Genomic DNA, 22320 nt, shown 5'->3' on the forward strand with positions numbered 1-22320 from the left:
CTCAAGCTCTTCCTTCCCTCCGTAGCCCAGACCCCGGGATCCATCCCTTCAACCACCAGATCCTTCCAGCCTGGTCCTTCCAGGCCCTGCTCGACTCTAAGCCCTCCGCACCCAGCCCTCTCGGCTTGGCCTGCGGAGGTCCTTTCTCCAAGGCAGCCACGATGTGTCCCGCAGCCCCTCCAACCCCACTGCAGGATTCCCACACCCTGGCCAGCATGCCCTCCTCTCACCTCCAGAAGCTGGTCCTTCAACCGCCCTGCCCTGCACAGGTGGCGCCCTTGCCTTCCACCAGCCGAGGCCCACTGCCATACCACCCAGCCGTGACTGCCCACGGCCACGGCCGTCTACAACCAGCACTTTGAGCTTCTGGCCCTGCTGTCTGCTCTGTGGCCCGCCTCGCGTCAGACACCCGGCCTTGCTGGCCTGCTCATCCCGGCCTCTCTTTCTCAACACCTGCCGTCCTCAGAGGTCACGCCCTGCTCCCAACCTGTACTACCTCACCCTAAACCTTGGGCACCTACTCCTGCTTCCAGCCCAGGACCTGGCCTCTTGCCTCTGCCCTTGATACCAACTGGTCACTACGCAGAGCCACTCAGAAACGTCTTGGGTGTACCTCAAACTCAACACACCCCCGACGTGCCACACTGTGGAGCACACGTGTCCCTCCAGCCCCTGCCAAGCAGCGGGGGCTGCCCTGCGGCTGGAGGACCAGCACAGGCTCTCACCCTGGCGTCCGCCGTCTGCGCCACCTCCCGGATCTTCTTCACCCAGTCCTGCAGCTCCTCCTGCGAGTCGGCAGCCACGTCCAGGGACCAATGTGCCACTGAGGCCATGCTGATGGAGAAGACGAACAGCCGGTTGTTCTTGCCCTCGGGACGGATGGCTGGAGGGAGGGAGGAGAGGAGAGCTGGGGACACGGGGCTGAGCCCCCGCCCCACCCCAGGCATGGGCAGAGCTTACTCCCTTCCTCTTCAGGGTGGAGGACGGGCAGCCCAGAGACGAGCCCCTGTCCCCACCTCTAAGCCTGTCTCAGCCAAGGACCAGCCCTCCAAGACCGTGGACTTCAGCTCGCCAGCAGCATCATCCCCAGTGTCTGCACAGGGCGAGCATGCAGGCCTCAGAGCCAGGGGGCAGGGGATGGGGAGCCAGAGGGTGCCGAGGCGTCCAGGAGTGGGGAGAGCTCAGAACAAGGGCAGCCTGTGGGGTCCAACCCTCAGCTTCCTCTCTCTGGGCATGGAGAGAGCCACTAGGGACAGCCCGAACCTGAGGGGCAGAGAAAGGGCTGGGGCTCACCTATCTGACAAGCTGGCACATCCAGGACCCCCCGCAGCAAGTCCCCCAGCGGGCTGTTCTCGTCCAAGTGCTGTGGGAGGCAAAGCCCAAAGTTAGCAAGTCTGCTGTGTGCACGAGGGAGTGTCTGCATGCACGTGAGAAATACACCCGACAGACAAACATGAAACCACAAGCGTGCGACTCATGTTTATCAGACTGCGGCCTGCGTGTGGTGATGGGACCACGAGAGTGTTGTGTGCGTGCAGGCACGTGGATGCCGTCTGGGGGGTGGATGCCGTGCGGGAGGCTGGGCACGGGAATCTCCTCCCACCGACGTGGCCCTGCTCTCACCTCCCTCTCGGGCTCCAAGGCCGCCGGGCTGACCATTTCCTCTACGTAGTTTGAAGGGAACCACAGCTGCTTCTTCCCACCGTAGTCACCCCGCCACCTGTGGAAGCCACAGGGTGCTGACCCCAGGGACCACCCCCAACTCCCGAGAGGAAGCAGCTCTGCAGGTGCACCGGGGCCCACACGGGTCCTTGCCTCCCAAGCCTCTCGCGCGCGTACACGGCCAGCGCCCAGGACGCCTGGCCTGCACCAGGGGCTCTCGAGGGCTCACCAGCCTCCCTCCTGCTTCTCCACATTCTGGATGATGGCGCTCTTGGTGAATGTCAGCTCATCCTCCCGCTGAGCCTTGTAGTCGAAGAGAGCTTTGACAGCACACTGTGGGAGAGAAGCCCTGGTCCAGCAGACAGGCCTCCTGCTCCTCCTCTCCCACCCACGGCTGCACGTCCACCAGCCCTCGTGACCACTCTCCCCGGGGCCTGCAGGAGGCACCAGGGCAAAGGGGACAGGTGAGCCAGGGCTTCTGGAAGGAAGCTCCTTTGGGTTCGGGGGGACCTAACAAGCCCCCACGCTGGGCCCCAAAAGTTAGACCAGGAAGCTGGGATGGGAGGTGCTGAGCGCCTCCTCTAAGACCAGGATGGCTTGCGGTGTGGCTGGTACCCCATCATTCAGCAGCTTCAAAGTAGAAGAAGGAATCTGGTCCCAAGCTCCCTACTGATGAGGAAAAATGAGGAAAAGAGCCCAGATCCTCACCCCTTAGAAACAAAGCCCCAAAGAGGAAGATCCGCCTATCTGAGGAAGCTCAGCAGCAGCCAGTGTGCCCGCCCCCTGCCTGCTGCCACCAGGGAGGAAACGGGGGTCACCCCGGGGAGAAGTCCAGAAGGGTCAGTGCTGACCCCTGGGACAGTGGCTGGGGCCAGCCCCGGGAGAGCTATGGTCATACACCAACCACACACTTCACAACACCTCTCGGGCCTCGGAAAACCACAAATACCACTTCTGCACAAAGACCGCAGGCTGCCCTGCACCCCACAGCTGGGGACCCTCCCCAGCTTCCTGCGCCCAGAGCCCAAGGCTGTACCTTGAATGTGGGCATGGGGTTCGCCTCCACATAGAAGCCGGGGTTGCGGCCCTCGTACAGCGCGCCGTAGTCAGGCTCCTGGAAATGGGACAGGACAGGCCATGTTAGTGCCCAGAGGTGAAAGCAGCTGCTGGCTTCCGTGTCCCCTCCTCAACAAGCCGCCCGTCCGCCCCTTTCACATACCTGGTCCACCAGGGTCCCCAACCTCAGGGGCCTAGAACACCCCTCCTCTCTCCTCACTCTTATCTTGGCCACCTTGTCCATGACTCTGAGATCACACGGCTCCAGAAGCCGCCTCCACTCCTAGCTCCTCTCAGACCCCAGCTCCAGGGGGCGGCCCTCACCCTGGCCACCTGGGCCCACTGAGGACAAGAGTCTCGAGTGGACGTTCTGCCAGGGCCCCGCTGTCCTCACTGCGGCCGTGATCCTGGCTCCTGCACCACAGCCTGCCTTCACGCTGGCTTCCCCATGGCTCTGCCCTTCTCAAACACATCTCTGTAGCCTACGAGCCCCTGCCGTGCTCCCACCCCCCCCAGGTGGACCCCCTACCTGGGTGAACTCTGGGACCTCCCCTCCCCACCCCCACCCCTGGCCCATAGGGACAGTTCTGCTGAAACCCCTGTTCCCCACCTCCTCACCCACACAACTGTCCCGGCCTCACAGACACACACAGAGAGGCCTTCCCTCCAGGACGCCTCCCTGGGTCTCTGCTGGGCTGGCTGGTCCCCTGGCAGCATGCGGGCCGCTCTGTCCCTCACATCTACCCAGGGACTGCTGGGTGCTGGCCTGCCCTGCGGTGAGCCTGGCAGTTCCCGGAGGGCAAGTAGGTCTCCTGCGCCCTGCCCCCTGCCCCCAGGCGCTCACAGCCGTGCCGATCTTCTCCAGAGCCTCCTCGTTGATGGGGTAGCGCAACTTCATCTTGCGGTACAGCGGGTGCTTCTCGTAGTAGCTGATGAGGTCAACAAGGCTGTCAAACTCAGAGTTGCCCAGCATCACGGTCTGGCCCTCCTGTTGGACGCGGCAGTGCTTGATCTTGCCCTCAGCCCTTGACAGAGACAGAGGAGTCATATGGGGTCCGTGGGCCGGGACCAGGGGTGCCCCGCACGGCCTCCAGCCCCCTAGGGCTACCCCCTCACCGGAAGGAAATGGCGTAGGAGTTGGGCTCGTTCCGTTTCCGCACCAGGAAGGCCCCATCCCGGGGGACACGCATCAGCATGTGCTCGGCCTGCGCTCTGGTCAGGCTGGCATGGTACCACCTGTAGACGGACAATCTGTGTCAGCCCCGCCCAACGCCAAAGCCCCAAGTCCGCAACTCTGCCCCACCTCAGGCCCACACCCCTGCCCCACCCGTTTCATGCCCCCATCCCACCCCAGGTCTGCGTCCCCACCCCGCCCCAGGTCTACACCCCTATCCCGCCCCAGGTCCGCGCCCCCGCCCCGAAGCCCCGGGCCCCTCCCTCACTCTTTGCTCTCGTGCGCGTTCGTCTGCGGGACCGGCTCTGACAGGCGCATCTCAAATTCATTGCAGCGCAGGGGCACCTGCTGGTAGTGCGTGATGAGGTCATAGAGGGAGTCAAAGACGAGGTTGTCCGTCAGGAAGAACTTGGGGGTGCCCGCGTCCTGCCGGGAGTGGATCCGGCAGTGCTGGACTTTGCCATTCCGCCTGAGGAGACGGGAGGCCGTGAGCAGCAGGCGGGGCGGCAGCCCACCCGCCACCCACCGGAGGGCACCAGGTCTCCAGCAGGAGGCGCTCTAAGGATGGCTCAGGTGCGGGCGGCCCTGCAGGGGCTCCACACCGACCACACGTGTCTGCGCGTGTGCCTGGGACCCACGGTGCCCCTGGTGGTGTCAGATCTGTGTGTGCATGTGCCAGGAGGTTTACCAGAAGGACAGAGTGTAGTCGCCCACGAAGGTCTCACTCTCACGCACGAGGAAGGAGCCGTCCGGGGCCCCGGTCTCAATGCAGTACTCTGTGAGCAGGCGCTCAGCGATGTGCCGCCCGTCCCGGCCCGCCCCGAGCTTCCCGTGGAACCACTTCTCGTTGGAATGCAGCTCTGTGCTGCCACTGGCCTGCAAGGCGGAGGGTGACAGCAGAGATGCTCGGTGACCCAGACCCCAGCCCGGACCCCGGCCCTGGGCCAGCCCCTCACCTCCTTGGGCTCCTCCTCGTCCTCGTTGCCCTGGTCGCTGCTGGTCTCCTCCGAGTAGTAGATCTTGCTGCTGGTCAAGACGAAGTAGTGGGGGTACCACTCCTGGAAGAGACGGGCGGGGGGTGGCCTGTGACAGAGTCCTCTGTGCGGCCGCCCTGCTGGCCCAGCCCGGCCCAGCACTCACATGGTTCACTGGGTCTTCCAGGTAGAGGATGCCGTTCTTGATGGAGTTGCTGATGTCGTTCTCAGAGTACATCACCGATGTAGGCACCTCCTCGTAGGCACTGCCCTCAGCCAACTTCTTGTGCTGTGGGCGACAGGCCAGGACTGGCATCCCAGGGCCCCACCTCCTCCTCCAGTCCCGGAGGACTCACCACTGAAGCAAAGGCATGCCCCCCCTCCCAAGACCTACCTTGATAAGGATCTTCCTCTTGAGCTGGTTGGGGGAGGGGAGCCCGTCGGCCGCAATGTCCACAGGCTTGGTGAGGAGTGTGTCCCCGAGCACCTTCTTGAAATACTGGGCCATGTTCCTCTGCTGGGCAATGCTGCAGTGGTCCTCGATAGACAGGATGACTGGGTACCTGCAGGGCAGGGGGACAGTGTATAACACAGGAGACCCCGTGATTCCCAGGGGTCATGGCTCAGAACCTCCCAGAGTGAGGTGTCAGGGGCCTAGGGCCCAAGGTCCTCCCTAGAGGGGAGCTACCCCAGAGAAGAGGCGGAACTTATGGGTGCAGCAAAAACCCAGGCCAACTGGGACTGCCACAGACAGGCATCCCCAGACTTGGTCCCTTCATGGAGCTGCTCCGGCAGCAAGGAGGGACATCCTACACCCAGGTCAGGAGCGATGGTGAACAGCCTCCAAATTTAGCTACTGGGGGGCCCTGGTGATCCCCTCAATGAGGTGGGAGAGGGTAGTGACCATGGTTTGGGGAAACAATAGGAACTGCAGAGTGAAACACGGGGAGCACAGATGATTCTCTGGGTTCTGATAGGAAAGGAGCTGGCAGGACAACAACCTCCCAGGCCCAGGGCTACAGGACTGATCTCTGAAGAGCTTGAGTGTGTTCCACAGGCTGAGGAGCAGGGCCCACGGAGCAGGCAGGTGGGCCAAGGGTGCAGGAAGTGAGCAGCTCTGGCAGCAAGGGCTCCAGCAGCTGGCAGGAGGTGGAAGGCAGGGCTGGGGCCTCGGGGGCTTTCACAGGGACCCAGGAGAGGTGGAGCCGAGCCCTGGCTGCTCACTCTGAGGCCACAAAGGCATGCTCCTTGATGGTGTGTAGGACGTCGGAGAACTTGATCTTGGTGGTCAGAGTGTGTCCGTGGTAAATGACCGGCATCCCGTCTGGGCCATCCCAGCAGTCCACTGGGGAGCAAGGCGACAACAGTCAAGCGGGCAGGCTCCACCCCCCATCTCCCCGCCCACCCCGCCCCGGGCCCCCACGCACACTCGATGCAGCGGCAGCCCATCCGCAGGCAGCGAGCATAGGCTTCCAGGGAGGACTCACTGGAGAACTGGTCCCCGGTCAGGTACCTAGACAGGGAGGCGGGGGGCGGGGAGTCAGGCAAGCCCCCACCTCCCAGGGTTGGGCCAGGGGCCGAGGGCGCCACTCACGTGTTGTGCGAGGAGGAGATCCAGTAGTGGGACAGGGGGTTGTTCATAGTGTCGGGGCACACCGCGTCTAGCTGCGAGTTCCATATGCTGTTCTCCTTGGAGAATAGGAAGGTGATGAACTACCCAGGAACAAATGTGGAGAGAATAGAAGATGAGCCCCTGCCTTGCACCACAGCACTGGCTGGTACAGGAAGGGGGTCAGTCCAGAAGGAGGGCACGGCGGACCTCGTCCAAGAAGAAGTAAGGCTCCTCAATCTCTCGCAGGGGGTCTCGGAGGAAGCTGAGCATGAACTCCTGCACCTGGAGCTGGTCCACCGCCCACAGCTCCTGACGGGGTGGGAGAGGGGGATGCGTGAGAGGCCCCCAGCCGGTGGGGAGCTGGACCCCCGCCGGCACCCCGGCCCAGCTGGGTCCTACCCCCTGGTGCTCGAGGAGGAACTGCTGGAACTCAGCAAGGGACATCCGGCACAGTTCTGGCCGCTCGCCCGCCCTGCAGGACAGAAAGGAAGCGCCCGACGGCCGGCTGGCTAGCGCGGACCACGGACAGTGGGGGGGCCCTCGGAAGGTGGCGCCCAGAACAGTCCAGGAGGGGCCCCCACCCCCAACCATCCACGGGGTATCAACCAGGGGAGGGACGTGGGGGCCTGGGGAGAAGCCAACCTCCCCACTCAGACCAAACCTCAGGGCGCTGTCTTCCAGGAAGGGAAGGTCCATCTGCAGGAGACAGAACCGGGTTAGCACGAGAACCCAGGGAGGCCCTGTGGGCAAGGGGCTCTCGGGAAGAAAGGCTGGGGCAACACAAAGGGGCAGGCCTCACAGGGAGAAGCACCAAAGGCACGGCACCCCACCGCCCCCAAGCAAGGCTGAGGCAAGCTGGGGGCGCGGGCACGGGCAGGGGCGCGGGAGTGAAGTGGGGCATGAGCATGGAGTGGGGCAGGCAGGGTGGGGGCGGGGGGGGGGGGGGGGGGGCTCCTGCACCATCTTCTGGGCGCTGTACATGAGGCTGCGGTAGAGCTGCGCAAACTGCCCGTAGGTGATGTCACTGGCGCGCGGCTCCAGGTCCTAGAGACAGAGCGGGACCGCTGGTCAGGGCCCTCTGGGGCTGGGGACAGCCGCGCTCCCCACCCGCCCGCAGCCAGCCCGCAGGCCCTCACCGTCAGCCGCTCACGGAGGAAGCGCATGTTAGGGACCCGGTAGTTGACCTGGGACAGCATGTTCTTCAGGTCCTTGGCTGATATCCTGAGGAGACGGACACCGCCAGCGGCCTCAGCCCCACCTCACGACCTCTGACCTGTGGGCCGAGTCCACCTGCGGCTGGGCAGGTAAACATCACCACTCTGGGCCCTGCAGCCCTGACGGTGAGCCTGGCTCAGAGCCAGAGGTGACTAAGGGAAGGCCCTTCCTCTCCCGGGCCTCCAGGCACAGAGGGAGGCAGCCCCTGTGTGGCTCCCCGGGGCCCCTTCAGCCTCACTCTCAAACCCGGGTGCCATCACGGGCAGGCAGCTTGCAGGACTCCCCACCCACTGCCCAGGGACTTGAGGCCTCCTCAGGGAGAGGAAAACCCGTCTCAGCCAAGCACCAGCACTGGTGAGAAGGCACGGTCCCAGGGTCTCACAGAAGTGCCCTGCCTTCCAAGGCAACCTGCCTAAGGATGGGGCAGAGGACCGTGCTTGGTCGGCCAGGCAACAGGAAGAAAAAGATGGGGACAGGGAGGCCTTCTCTCCTGGGAGGGGGTGGCATGGAAGGGAAGGCGGGCATGTCTCCCTCCCTCCCTGGCGGTCCTGCTCTCTTCTAGCCAGCGCTCGCCTGGCCTCCGTCACCCAGGAAGGGGCCAGCAGGGCCCTCCCGGGGTGGGTTAGGAAACCTGCTTCACCCAGCCTTCCTTCTGTGGGCTCCTTGCCACCAGCATCACACGCAGGTTGAAACCACTCCCCACTAAAACGCCCATCTGCCCTGCCTCCTCTCCAGTAGCTGCCCCTTCTCTGCCCCTCCTCACAGCAGTGCTTTGAAGGAGTCATCCAGGCTCCTCTCACGCCCCAGACCCCACGGGCACTCCTCCACCGTCAGCCTTGAGGTCACTGACAGCTCTCAGTCGTCCCCACGTGACAAGGCGTGGCACAGCTGACCAGTCCCTCCTCTCTGGGCTTCCAGGGCTCTGCCTCCTCCGGGTTTCCTTGGATCCTCACTGCCCCAGGCCCCAGTGGACAAGCCGCCCAGGCTGGGATCGGCCACCAGCCCTCTTCTCTTTCCTTGCTGTGTTTGCCTGTAGGTGCCTCCAACCTCCCAAACCCCCTGTGTGTTGTGCTCCTCAGGTCCCATCTCTGGCCCACTTTGTCCCCGAGCTCGTTCTACCCACCTGCCTGCTCAACACCTCTACCTGACCATCTACAGGCATCATGGGACTCACCTCCTCAAATGCGTCCCTCTCATAGTCTTCCCTATCTCAGTCAATGGCAACCCCACCTTTCTAGAGGCGCAGACCAAAAAGCTTAATATAATCCTCAACTCTCCTTCATGCTCCAGAACTGATGTGTTAGCAAATTCCATTGAGCTCTATCTTCAATATATAGCCCCGCCGAAATCCAACCCCTTCCTAACACCCCCACTAGCCATCGTCTTCACTGGAAGCATTGGAGCCACTTCCTAATAAGTGAGCTCTCCACCACCTGCCGCCCTGTGCACTTGACCTCAGGTCACGTCACCCTTCTCTTCAAAACCTTCCGTGGTGCCCACCTCTCCCCCCCGTCAGCGGTCCTCCTCACCCGTCACCTGGCCTTTGTCCCACACCTCTGTAGCCCCTCTGGCTGTCACACCGTGGCCTCAAAGCTATGAGCTCCAAAAGGAAAAGGAAAGTGAAGTCACTCAGTCATATCTGACTCTTTGTGACCCCATGGACTGTAGCCTACCAGACTCCTCTGTCCATGGGATTTTCCAGGCAAGATACTGGAGTGGGTAGCCATTTCCTTCTCCAGGAGATCTTGCCGACCCAGGGATTGAACCCAGGTCTCCTGCATTGTAGGCAGATACTTTACTGTCTGAGCCACCAGAGAAGTCCTGAGTGAGCTCCAAGGCACCCCCCAAACACGCTACAGCACACCCAGAGCTGGTTCTGCACACCTGCGTCTGCCCACAGTGGTGGTGCACTCGGCTTATTGTCGCTGGCCTCCCCACCAGCTGGCACAGGCCCTCGGACAGCTGACTGCAGGAAGTGCCTGTACCAGAGGCCTGCCCACCCCTGGCTGTGCGTGAGACAGGTCCTCTGGTTCTCGAAGTGGGGCCACTGTTCTGGTCGCCCCAACCCACCCTGCTGGGATAGGGCCCCAGCTCAGCACCCACCGGTCCTCACGGTTCCGGTCCACTGAGTAGAACTGCTTCCGCAGCCACCTGGTGGGAGAGAAGGAGCCTGAAGTGAGGCCAGGCCTGGGGAGGAGACTGGCAGGCAGCTCGGGCGCAGAGGCCCGAGAGTCCCTGCCCTGCTCCCGAGGGCCTGGCGCCCTGACCTCACCCGTCAGGAGCGGGTTCTCACCTCTCAATCTGCAGGGGTGTGGCCGCCTGCAACGTGTCCTCCATCAGCCAAGTCAGGCCCTTGATCCACATGTTCACTTCGTCCTCAGACGTGGCTGTGAGCAGGGGGTAAAGAGCTGAACCTGGGGCTGGGCTGCACCCCCCAAGCTCCCACCTCCTCTAGCCCCTCAGCTCCACCTTGGAGGCTCAGGGTCTTCAGGCGGAATTCCATTCCGTACAGGATGACAAAGCAATGGGACTGGTCTGGTCGAAAAGCAGGATCCTCTTGGTAGCGATCGAAGTCCCGTGAGGTCTTCCCTGGGCGGATCTCCTTGATTTCACGAATGTCAACTGGAAGGGCAGGGGAGAGGCCAAGGTCAGGCTCAGGCCTCCCAAAGTGAGCAGGGCTGCCTGGGCTCCCCGCTCGTTCCCACACTCTTTTCAGAGAAGACCACCGAAAGAGACGGCCCCTCGGGGGCACTCAAGACCACTCAGGCCCACTCAGGGAGGGAAGAGAGCTGCGCTGAGTCTACAGGCAGAACTCTGCTAAAAGCTGGGGGTCTCGGGGAACAGGGAGCTCTGTGCTGTGCACGCTGCCTCCCTGACAACACAGGCGGGTCACTCTGACCTGGAGAAAGCCGGACTCGAGAACAAGAAACGGGGACCTGCGGCTGCAAGTCTGTGAGGACCATTTCCTGACACAAAAGTGCACCAACTGAATCGTGAAGTCCCAAGGTTCCGGCTGGGGAGGGGCAGGCCCAAACGGGTCTCAGAGTCCAAGGCGGGGAGCAGGCACTGGGCCAACAGACCTGGTGCAACCCCAAAGACCCCCCTCCCAAACATCCCCGACCAAGTCCCAGCAAGAGCAGGGCTGCCCACAGATGGCTCCCACCCTGGCCACCCAGCTCAGACCAGAGAAGCACCAAGTCCGAGCAGCAGACAAACCGCCTCAGCCACTAACTCACACCATGCCGAGTGCCTCATTTAACTTCCCTCCATCTGGGTTTTACCATCTCTAGAGCAAAGAGCTTGACTGAATTCCTCCAGAAGGCAGGGTGGTAGAAGAAACCTGTGTGGACTTGGGGGTGGGCCTGCCAGGACTAGATTCCCAGCTCCAGCTCACCTTAGCTGCGTGACCTCAGTAGAGGGACAACCATTCTGACCCCTGTGTCCCTGTGAAGGCAGGTGGTGGACGGCGGCACCGGGAGGGGCTGCTGAGTTCCCAAGTCCAACAGCCCAGAGCGCCCAGCCCTGTAGGTGGCATGTGGTGGGCGCTCACTCAAGCCTCCCTCCAGCTCCCTGATGGGTCTTGGGGGTCTGTGGTTGGAGCAGGTGCAAAGGCGGTGACCCCAGGCCTGGAGAGGGCACAGCTGCACAGTCCCCAGGCTGGGACCCTAAGTGGAGGACAGACTTTCCAGGCCAGATGAAGACACAGATTCAAGGAGGTCAAAAGAGGGAAGCCTGGCGTAGCCGCCAGAAATGACTACACGCTCCCTTGGCTCCGGAGCCTCTTCAGATGCTCTCGACCCAGACTGGCCCGGAAGACCTGGAGCCAGGAGCGTTGCCAGCACGCTGCCGGGCCTACCTCTCCCACGAGCCCTCCTGGCCCAAGCACATACCACCCTGGCTGGAAAGTTCCGAGAGGCCCAGTCCCTCTAGCCACAGCCGTGCCCCATCTATCCCCTCACCTCAGACAGTGGCCTCACTCTGGCCTGAAGAAAGCCAGACTCGAGAACAAGAAACGGGGACCTGCGGCCGCAAGCCTGTGAGGACCATTTCCTGACACGAAAGTGCACCAACTTAATCGAGAAGTCCCAAGGCTGGCCGTGCCCAGCCCCCGCCAAGCTCTGCGGGTCCAACCCCTACTCCACGCCCTCAGCAACCCCGGGGCCTGGTCCTCCAGTTGGAAGCCCCTGCTTTCCTGCCGGCCCTCCAGTTCTCACCACCCAGCCATCCTTCCTGAGCCCCTGAATCTGTGTAGACATTATTCTGGTCCTCCCAAGGTGGCTCACGAGGGAGAACCCACTGCTCCTTCGGCCTTCAGGGACTTTGTGATGGGGTTCAGTGCCCTACCGCTCGCCCATCTTCTCTGCTCCATCCCAACCCAGCTGGACTGAGGCCAAGAGCAGTCACGTTTCCTGTCCATCACTTCACCTTGGTCCCCAGCCAGGGACGGTCTACCTCCCAGACTCCATTCTCTGCCACCAGAGATCCAATCTGGAAACAGCCCCTGCAGTAACTGCTAAGGGCGCTTATGTGTGTTCTTCATCTTTCCCAGGGCCGGCAAGGCCATCCAGAGCTTGCTGAATGACTGAACAAACAAGGGAAAAGCAGGTACCCCAACAGGGGGAGGGGCAGCAAAAACGGGAGTAGAGTTCTTAAAAAGTTATGCTCAGGTGAAAACAGGGGGCAGGGAGGGAGACTGAGTCAGAGACCCAGCCTGAGGAGACAGGGCTCCCAGGACGGGAGGAAGAGCTGAACACGGGAAATGCCCAGATCAGAAACTACAGAATAACCACAAACCCTGCCCTGAGACAGAAGCCAGCGTGCCTTTCCGGTGCAGGGCTGCTGCCGCGCTCCCCACCCCTCACACAGGCACACAACCTCCTCACACGCAGTGCATACAACCTCCTCACACGCAGCGCACACAGGCCAACAAGGCCTCGTGGCCCACAGTCTGGGCCCTTCTGCGCAGCTGCCCACCAGTCACTAGAGGCAGTTAGTCTATGACGTGGCTACCGCCCAGCGAGCAACCACAGAGCCTGCAGCTGGGCGGCCACCGCGGTGCCCCCACACGACACACTGCCAGCGGGTCCTGGGTGACCCTGCAGCCTGCCCCGTGCTCCGGGATACATCCACTGTGACAGACTGGCAGCAGAGAAGGCTCCCACCCGAGTCGGGACCAGGCAGGCAGAGCGCAGCCCCAGGCCAGGAGCCCACGTCTCCCAGGCTCCCACTGCCCACACCCTGCACCTGCCCTCACTGGAGGTGTCGGCCATCGAGCCAACCGCAGGCTGGAAGGACGAGACACGGGGGAGAGGCCCTACCAGGCTCTTAGAAGCTGCATCCTGTGTGACCTCTGGCCTCACCCCCAAGCCCCACCCTCCACCTCACCCCTGCCCTCTGCCTCCCAGAATAAACACAGCAGGGTCCTCTTCCTGAGAGCCAGGGATGGCCACCAAGCCCGGGGGGTGGGGGGTGTGACTCCCTGGGACATGCATGGCCTCTGCCCTAGTTTCAGGGAGGGGATAGGAGCCCCCCTGACCCAGTCTGGGTAAGACCTGAAGCAGGACAGGACGGCAGGAAGAGAGACCCTCCCAGGACTTGGGAGCTGGGGGCAGGGAGGGCAGGTGGGGAGGCAGGAGACCCAGGACCCAGCACTCATCCCCTCACACAACCTCAGAGAACATTCAAGGGACGTGGGGAGAAGAAAGGCTGGCCGCGCTGGGAGGTCCTGGCCAGGCTGGAGATGGGGACTCTCTGAGGACAAGGGCAGGCTCCCACACCCAGGGCCTGAAGCCAGGCTGGGCTGGCGTCCCGCAGGAGGGAGCGCGGCTTTCATTTATGACGAAGACCCACCCCCAAGCTCACCCACCTCCGAGAGGGGCCTTGAGCTGCACCGGCACAACCCAACCACCTCAGCCCGTCAGAAGCCACAGCGAGCTCGCTCCTCTGGGGACCAGGTGTCCGAGGCCCACGCAGAGGCTCCCAGGCTTCAGGAACAGCGTGGGCCTCACCATGCCAAGCAAGGCCATGGTAGACAGTGACAAGATTAGCTGCCTGGGCAGGGAGGGGGGCTCGGTCCCTGGCATTTAACTGCCCACAAACTCTCATGAAGAAATAAGAGCAGCCCTCCTCGAGAGGCTCTGGGCTAATGGCGGATCGCCCGCGCCCGGGCCAAGGACTGGCCTCACATGCCAGGCCACCTCCCCCGACTCCTTCAGCCAGCCTGCTCTGACCACCCTCTCTGAAGGCTGCCTGGGCCTGGCAGAGGAGAACCACACAGGGCTTGCCCTCAAGCCGTGTGGCCCCAGGCAGTATAGATGCTCTTCTGGCCTCAGTTTCCTCATTGGTAAACTGGGGATTCCTCCCACCTCACAGGGTTGCACAAGGGCCCTGCCAGGAGCCACCAGTCCTGGGAAGTCTGACAGCCCTTCCTATGTGCCTAGGGTCACCGAAACGGGGTCACCACGTGAGTCAGCGGCAGGGGAGACAAAGCGCTGGCAGTGAACCCGAGCCTGGGCAGGGTGAAGCTTGCCCACCACTGCCTGGGCCCAAGGAACAGAATCCAACAGCCATTTCCCCAGCTCCGAATGCGGTCTCACAGGGATGGGGCACCGTGAGGGAAGACAGGGACTCGTGGAGCCTCTGAGGTCACATCTGGGCACATGTTCTAAGCCAGAGAATGCCTGCCCGGCCGGCTGCAGCCACAGCCCCACACCACCCCCACCGTGCCTATGGTGAGGGACCAGAACAGGACACTGACAGGTCTGAAATCACAAAGGCCAAGTTTCAAATCCTGTTTCCAAGCATGCAGCTCAGGCCTACAGCAAGTCCGTCTCTTCTTGGGTGGCTTGGGGATAAACTGAAGGCCTCAGTGAGGGGTGGGCCTGCTGTAAACCCTTCACATGCAGACAGAGGACTACACAAACAGGAAGACGAGTTTGCTAGAAAGGGACATGAGGACATGCTGAAAACTAAACCCCCAAATGATGAAGATCTGGTCAAGAAAACCACCACCACCAAACAAAAACGGAAATTTCTGGACATGACAGATGCATTCGCTGAAATATTTCTCTTAAGAGCATTTTCCCTTTGAAAAGTACGTAAGTAAATTGGTAGAAACTGCAAAAGACACTAACTGTATAAAAAATGCACGTAGGACTTCCCTGGTGGTCAAGTGGTTAACAAGCCACCTGCCAACGCAGGGGATACCGGTTCAATTGCTGGTCTGGGAAGATACAGCATGGAGCAACAAGCCCGCACACTCTGCACCTGGAGAAACCGCTGCTCATCACAACTAGAGAAAGCCCGAGCGGCAACGAAGACCCAGCACAGCCGATGAGTAAATAATACCAATTTTTAAAATTGCATGTGAATATATTTTACAACTTAAAATAACAAAGTCATGATAAACATGAAAAGTTTTTTTTTAATCCAGAGAACTTGACAGAGGTGAGCATTACCAGGACAGGTCCCTCCCCCTGGGGCTGGCACTGCCCCTGCCTGTGGGATGTGGATGCTCAGCCCCACAGGCACCTGAGGAAGGTGTGCAAGGCCCAGCAGCACCTCTCAACAGGGCCCAAGTCGGGTCAAGGTCACAAGACCCAGAGACCCCCATCCAACCTCAGCTCCGAGCACGCCTCTGACCTCTGAGCCCCTGCACGTGCCAGGCCCACCTTTTCACCTAAGTTTCCATCATGCCTGGTCCAGCAGCATATTTGGTTCTCCCTATTCTGGTCACACTGTCTGGTGCCTCCCTGATGTCAAGGTCATTGATCTGTGAGTTCCACAAGGAAAAAAAACACACTTGCCTATTCCCAGGTCCCTGAGGAGGCCTCAACATGCTGACCGAGTGCTTAGAAGTGGCAATGAACATGAGAGTTAGACACCAGAGCTAATTATCTAAGAGGCCACAGATGCTCAAAGATGGTATCAAGGATGACTTCCTGGAAGAGGTGTTGCAGTGGGGTAACAAAGGCTGAGGCGCTACAACAAATATGCAAGCGCAGTGGTCAGTGAGGGGACCATGCAGACAGGAGAAAGAACAGCCCCAGCGGGGGCAGGACACTGCCCCTGGGGGACAGAGCAATCTGCAAACACTGGGAGGTTCCTGTACAAAGGTTCCTGCGGTGGGAACCCTGGGAAGCTAATGGTGCTTTGGGGAAAACAAAAGAGAACAGGCAGGGCTCCCTGAGCACCATGCCCTGCTTGGCTCTATGCCAAGGCCACCAGGAGACTGAAAAAAGCGGGTCCCAGGCGCCAGGAGAGTTGCACAGATCTTCCCAGAAATGACCTGTCATCGCTCACGCCTTCTCCACATACACGGCCGGGTTGCTCCCAGCCCCCACCCCCCAAGTCAGTGGCCTCCTGCACCCCCCTCCAAAGAACAACACATCGGGGGGCCCGGGGGCGCAAATGGAGTTGAGCTCTGCTCCCCAGAGGACGAAAGGGAAGCGCCCTGCCAGCCAGCTGATTTTCGGCCAGCACCTCTGCTGCCCACCCCAGGGAGCCAGCGACAGAGGGGCTCTGCACCCCAGGGCGCCTGGAGCTTCACGCCTCAGGAGAAGGACCGAGGTGGCCAAAGAGAAGACAAGACAACCAGGGCACAGATGGGACAGGAATCTGCTGGGCCTGGGACAGCCAGCAATTTCCACATCAGCTGCCTGCTGCCCGAGGACCAGGAGTGAGGATCCTTACCCTGCCCCCGACCCCACCCCTGCTTTTCCAGCAGAAGTCAGGAGCAGCTCCCAGGGAGAAAGGTGAGAGCCGAGGGGTGGGTAGCTCTCAGCCTCTATTTCACAGAGGACCAGGATCCAAACTCGGAGACCCAGGGTCACAGGTCAGGCAGCAAAGGGAAGGTGTGGCTGGGCTTTATCCACTTTCCTTTCCGGTACAGCAGCACCTGCAGACCAGACAGCAGAGGAGAGAGGACTAGACCCCTCTCAGGACACAACAGGGAAGCCCCAGCAGAACCCTGGAATGCAAGGTCCACCCTAGGCAGGGCTCAGCATCTGCTCCTGGCAGAGTTTTGCCCATTACCCTTCCCCAGACACTTGACAGAGAAGAGCAGGAAAAGACCATTCAGACAGCTGGATGGGGGTCTGTGGACCCTCCTACATGGACCCTGCCCGACTCCATGCAACTGCTGCAGTCACGGCTGTAAAGGATCCTTGCCAGATTGGGAAATGCCTGGAGTCTATTCTAGGTGAATCTCCTCTTTGGAGCAAAGAGGAAACGGGAGGCTCCCAGGGGTCTTGTCACAGTCACGTGGTAGTTCACAGCAGAATGGGGACCCTCTACCCAGCAGCAGCCACCCCGACACTAGGATTGCAGAGGAGAAGCAGGGCCATCCCAGTAAGCCCTCACACTATCCAGGCAGGCAGCCCTCTTCCCTAGGATGAGAGATGAATCCCACTCATCTCAGAGGTGGGAACAGCACGCCTGGGCCCCAAAGGAAGGAAGGGCAAGGGGCCCCCACCCAGGGAACTCAAAGCCAGAAGAGAGGTGAGTAGCTATCTACCGGGCTTATTCTCTCATTCCATCACCCAGATCAAACATGCACCAAACCTCCACCAACTCCAGGTCAGGCCCCAGGGTGGGTCCTGGGTAAACAGAGATCAATAAGGCACTGCAGTTCCTGCCCCTGAGAAAGTCAGAAAGCCCCTGCCCAGTGGAGGAAACAGATGGGGAAGCAGATAACTAGGAGGGCCTACAAAGGGTGGAACAGGGAGGTGTCGGGAGCCAGAGAAAGTGAGCAGCTGGACTCGGGAGTCTCGGACCACTCTGTCCACAGAAGGCAGGTTGGGAGGACCAGCCCGCCCAGGTTCTCCAGCACGAAAGCCAAGGCATCAAATGTTTGGGGAAAAGGACATTCAGAGTTTGGTGGATGAGAGGGAGAGAAGGTTGGCCAGCAACGTCACAGGGGGCCAAGTGCAGCAGGGGCTTGCCTCAACTTCTCTGCCCAGGCCCACAGGATTCCCCAGGCAGCCCCTTGCATGCTGACCTCTGTCCCTTCTACAGGCTGATGCTGCCCAAGTTTTTTCTAGATGGCCTGTGTCTGCCAGGCTCCCCAGTCAGCGTCACGCAGGCCCATAGCTTTCACTACCAATCACAGACAACTCAGACACAGCCCTACTCTAGTCCGACTGTAAGCTTTCAGACCCTTCAAGCCAACTGCCTACTTGCCTTCTCTGCCTGTTCACCTCAAAGTCACGTGTGTGTGTTCAGTTGCTCTGCCGTGTACGACTCTGTGAGCCCATGGGCTATCTGTCCATGAGATTCTCCAGGCAAGAGTACTGGAATGGATTGCCATTTCCTTCTCCAGATCTTCCGGACCCAGCGATCTAACTCACATCTCCTGTGTCTCCTGCACTGCAGGGGAACTCTTTACCACTAGCACCACCTGGGAAGCACATACCTCAAAGTCAACCCCTCACCAAAACCAGGCCTCCTGCCACACCTCTTGCCAGTTAACAGCTCCACCTCCAAAGAGGTGCCTAAACTAGACTCCGTACACTCCAATCTAATCCTTGAACAAGCCCTACTGGCTTTATTTATATTAACAACCACGTTTACCAAGGACCTAGATGAGTGGGAACCATGTGTATTTTAAGGCTCTGACTACCTTCTCCGTTGGAGCATAAGGTCCTTGACGCTGTGAACCAAATGCCCCAGTGCCTAGCAGAGAATGGACTGAGTTAGGAGAAGAAAGAAAAAATCTGGGGCCTGCCCCCCACCCCCAAAAGGAAGTGAGAGGCTCCTCTGGCTGGGGGCTGAAAAGGGGCTACAGTGGGGGTGGGGAATGGCGGAGGCCTTCCCCTGCGGAGCTCACTGACCCGTGCTGCCTCCCCGCCTTTCTGGTTTCTGTATTACTGCCAGCACGGACCCTTCTCTCCACGGGGGAAATGTGGGGCCAGCCCTTAAATCCCCAACAAGGTCAACCTTGAATGTCCCGGTTGGAGACACTCTGAACAATGGAAAGGGTCATTACGTCACAGGCCTGCTCACTCCGACGCTCTCCTCTGCCCACTGACCCGCTCTCCCAGTTCAGACCCGCTGGCCCAGCCTCGCCTCAGGATCGGGCCACTCCCTCTGGGCCACAGCAGCCCAAGCCCGGCCACTCACCTGTCCTCTCTTTGCTTCTGGGGAAGCTGAGGCCCTGCAAGGTCACACCACACAGGACACTCCCCCCTCCAAGGTGAGAGGGAACACCCGCTCCCCGTCTCCCTGGGAAGCCCCGCTCAGAGTCTTCAAAATCAACCCCCTTGCTGCCCTGGGACCTCCCCTTCCTGGTTTTAATTCCCTACTTCCACCCTCTTAAGACAGCTCCCGCCTCATCTCCTTAGCACAGACAGCTGCCTCCCAGCCTCCTGCCCCGGCCTGTAGAGCCGCACCCTTCCAGCGGGGGCCAGTCCTCAGGCCGGGGACCCAGATGCCATCAGGGACAAGCCTGGTGTCAGGGGTTCCCACTGGAGGGAACTCTCTCTATTTCACTGCTGGCCTCAACAGGCCCGAGTGACCCCTGAGAAAGCGACCTATGCAACCTGTTCTAACCTCCATCGTGGACATGCTCAGAGTTCCCAAGAAGGGCCACAGTCCCAGCTAGGAGCTGACGAGCGAACACAGGCGTGTTACCCTCTTACTGTGTTAGGGTCGGCACAGGAGAGCTACCACCTAACAGTTGGATGACAAATGGGGGCACGTGCTCTGCAGAGCCCCACAGAGGGTCTCGTCAGCCCCTGCCCCTGCCGCTCCCCAACCTCCCAACTGACCTCCTGACCTGGAGTAGGCGGGGAAGAAGCCTTTGGGACCTGTGCCCAGCCCCTCCCCTCCTTCCTAGGGTTAGTCACTCAGGAACCCGGGCCCACACTCTCCAGGCCTGAGGCTGAAGTCACTCATCCCATGGCGTTAGAATTCACCCACCACACACCCATAGCCAGACGCCCAGGATGGTCAATGCCCTACTTCCCGCATGGGCAAGGCCACACCAAGGACACTGTGAACCAGCCAGTGGGTGGGGGGGGGCACACCTCTTAAAGCACCACTCCCCTCAGGACATTTCAGCTCAGCCATATCCCCAGGTGTCCAGGAAAACAGGAAGCCAGCCCCAACACGCATGGCCCGCCCCTGCTGAGTTAGAATTAGATCTCACACAAACAAGTGGTCAAACGCGCCCAGGCCCAAGCCCTCACCAGTCTGGTCGGGTGTCTGCCAGGGCCTGGAGCTTCGGTCAGACCGCCACTCCTCACTGAGCCCACGCCTTGACCCTCCAGCCAACGCCAGCCTGCCAGCCAGCAGGGGGAGCGACCCACAAGGGCAGGCTGACGCTGTCTGGAGCCCCAGGATCAGCCGACAGCACTGGGCGCAACCGTCTCCTGCTGGCCCAGGGCTCTCATAGTTTTCTGCACGCTCCAAACTGCAAGCTTCCCAGGATCAAGGAATGGGTCACCTTCTCTCCTTGCCTCCTAACCCCAGGCTTCTTGGTGCCAGGCCTGGCTCGGCAAGGGAGATGCCAGTCTTGCAAGAGAAAGCTTTGCCCCATTCACTCTGCATCCTGAGTCTTGCTGAAGCCAGGGCCACCGGCCAACACCGGGAAGGGCCCGGAAGGAAGCGCAGAGCCTATACTAAGCCTACATGTGGGCTATAAAAAGGAGCCCTCCTTGCTTCCCCCAGGACGGCCATTCCAGGGGGTGACGAGGGGTGGCGGGGAGAGCTAGGACTTATGCTGGGCACTCAGCCACTGCAGCCTCTCAAAGGCGAGCCAAGCACCGCCTCAAACACACTGGTTGCACGAGGAGAGGGAGACCATCTACAGCAGAGGCAGGAATGCAAGCGGGGACTCTGAGCCACACCCCCGAGGCCTCGGCCTCCCCCAAAGCGACCACCTGGTCCCCTCCCACGTCTTTCCTCCCCTCCGGGGCCAAGGGCACAGTCTCTAGGCGGCCTTGGGCCCACTCCCTCTGGAGGCCCAGCATACTCAGCCGTGAAGGGCGGCCCTAAAACCCTGGGCCGACGGCAGGAAGCTGTGGCGGCGTGAGCAGGGGCACGTGTGTTGGGGTGAAGGAGGAGATACAATCAGGCGAGGGCACAGCTGCAACGTCTCGGAACCGGAACACCAAGTTCCCTGTTTCCGAGACCCCAGCGCAGGCCGCCTCTTGACCCCCACAGGCTGCAATTTACCTGCCACGACCGTGGGGCCACCCTCCCTGTACCCCGTGCCCATGTGTCAGGAGTTAACTCCCCCCGGCCTCCTTCTCCAAACCCCCTCGGGCCTCATGTGCCCGAGGTGTGCCGGCTGTGTATCCGGGGGCCGACCCGGCGCCACTGAGAACCCTCTGCACAAACACAGACGCACATGACCTACACGGGGGAGAGACACGGCCGCTGTCAGCTACGGGGATGGACGGCACACCCGCCCCTGCAGACCCACAGAGCCGCCCTGGCTTGGGTCCCTCTCAGCGCCCAGACCTCTCGTCATTTTTCCTTTCTGGCAGTGAGAGCCTCATCCCCTACGTTTACCGTCAGCCTCCACGGCACCCGGCACACCAGTGAATGCCAGCGTCCAGTCAGGGGGGCACAAGCAGCGTCTCACCTACCTGCTCATGTGCCGCAGGGGCCCAAGAAAGCGGTTTTCGGGCCTTTTTTTTTTTAAAGGAAAGGGTAGCTATGGTGACATGGAAAGCACCCAACGCTGGAGATACAGCCTCAGTGAACAGGTCAGAGGTGGGAGCGACCATGTCCAGCTCGGTGTGCTCCGAACATGGGAACGAAGACCACGCTCAATGTGGGATAAACACAGGACCCTGCGGACGAGGGCACGCGCTTCAGCTTGTCGTTGGGCCCCGCAAAGGCCCTTCTCAGGGCACCTCGAGCGCGAAGCCCCAGGCCCCCGCTCCTCCAGCAGGCGCTCGGGGCGGCTGTCATCATAACCCAGGGAGAGCAAGTCAGAGCATGGGTCTCCAGTTACCACCCCCCACACGGCAGAGGGGACCGTGTCTCGATGGGGGGACTGCAAAGGGAGCCTGAGTCTCTCAAGGGAACCACTGAGTCCAGCATTCCAGACCGAAGCCCAGGCTGGCCGAACAGCGCATGTGGCCAGGGGGCGGAGGAGAAATCAGACAGCCCCATCCAGGTAAATAAAAACCCTGTTCTTCTACAACACCCACCTGTTACCTGCTCCAGAGTGGAGGGATCAACTGAATACTGCAAAGGGAATCGGGAATTCCAGCCCTGGTCTCAGCACCACCATGAACTCGTTGGGTGGCCTTCGCCTTGGGGCCTCGGTTTCCTCCTCTGTAAGGGGGAGCCTGGCATCCCTGCCTCTCTGCGGGAGGTGTGGTGGAGTTCTAACACCCCATGGATGAGAAAATGCTCCATGAACCAATGCACTACTCAAATACCCAATTTTTCTCCTGCCCGCGACCTCCGTGAACAGACTCAGGGAGGGGACAAAGAAGTAAGAAACAGACTTCCAGCCCCTGGCTGTCAGAGTGGCCTCGAGGCCAGCGTGGTGGCGGGAAGAACCGGAGCTCTGTGGTTAGCTACGGTGAAGGCAAAGGAAACCAAGAGCCGTTAAGCACCCATGAGGGCCCCGTGCTGTACTGAGCACTGGCAGGTGCCACCTCTCACTCTCA

The 22320-nt window shown here is 61.0% G+C and overlaps 1 protein-coding gene across 3 annotated transcripts in view; it reads right to left on the minus strand.

Moving 5' to 3' along the window:
* Positions 1-22320, minus strand: part of PLCG1 (phospholipase C gamma 1) — a 32788-nt gene that overhangs the window by 4548 nt on the left and 5920 nt on the right. For all 3 annotated transcript variants that reach the window (XM_040248603.1, XM_040248602.1, XM_040248601.1), the window contains exons 2-24: positions 10163-10315; positions 9987-10080; positions 9797-9844; positions 7615-7699; positions 7439-7522; positions 7140-7174; positions 6878-6950; positions 6686-6787; positions 6461-6579; positions 6294-6379; positions 6091-6211; positions 5261-5429; positions 5033-5155; positions 4849-4950; positions 4581-4768; positions 4161-4361; positions 3835-3954; positions 3563-3743; positions 2699-2776; positions 1892-1995; positions 1624-1720; positions 1294-1363; positions 726-883 (exon numbers count right to left, since the gene is read on the minus strand). In XM_040248603.1, the coding sequence (XP_040104537.1) occupies positions 726-883; positions 1294-1363; positions 1624-1720; positions 1892-1995; positions 2699-2776; positions 3563-3743; positions 3835-3954; positions 4161-4361; positions 4581-4768; positions 4849-4950; positions 5033-5155; positions 5261-5429; positions 6091-6211; positions 6294-6379; positions 6461-6579; positions 6686-6787; positions 6878-6950; positions 7140-7174; positions 7439-7522; positions 7615-7699; positions 9797-9844; positions 9987-10080; positions 10163-10315 (2591 nt within the window). The remainder of the gene's footprint in view (positions 1-725; positions 884-1293; positions 1364-1623; positions 1721-1891; positions 1996-2698; positions 2777-3562; positions 3744-3834; positions 3955-4160; positions 4362-4580; positions 4769-4848; positions 4951-5032; positions 5156-5260; positions 5430-6090; positions 6212-6293; positions 6380-6460; positions 6580-6685; positions 6788-6877; positions 6951-7139; positions 7175-7438; positions 7523-7614; positions 7700-9796; positions 9845-9986; positions 10081-10162; positions 10316-22320) is intronic.

The sequence above is a fragment of the Oryx dammah genome, unplaced genomic scaffold, assembly GCF_014754425.2.
Source record: "Oryx dammah isolate SB20612 unplaced genomic scaffold, SCBI_Odam_1.1 HiC_scaffold_10, whole genome shotgun sequence".
In the NCBI taxonomy this organism is placed as follows: Eukaryota; Metazoa; Chordata; class Mammalia; order Artiodactyla; family Bovidae; genus Oryx; species Oryx dammah.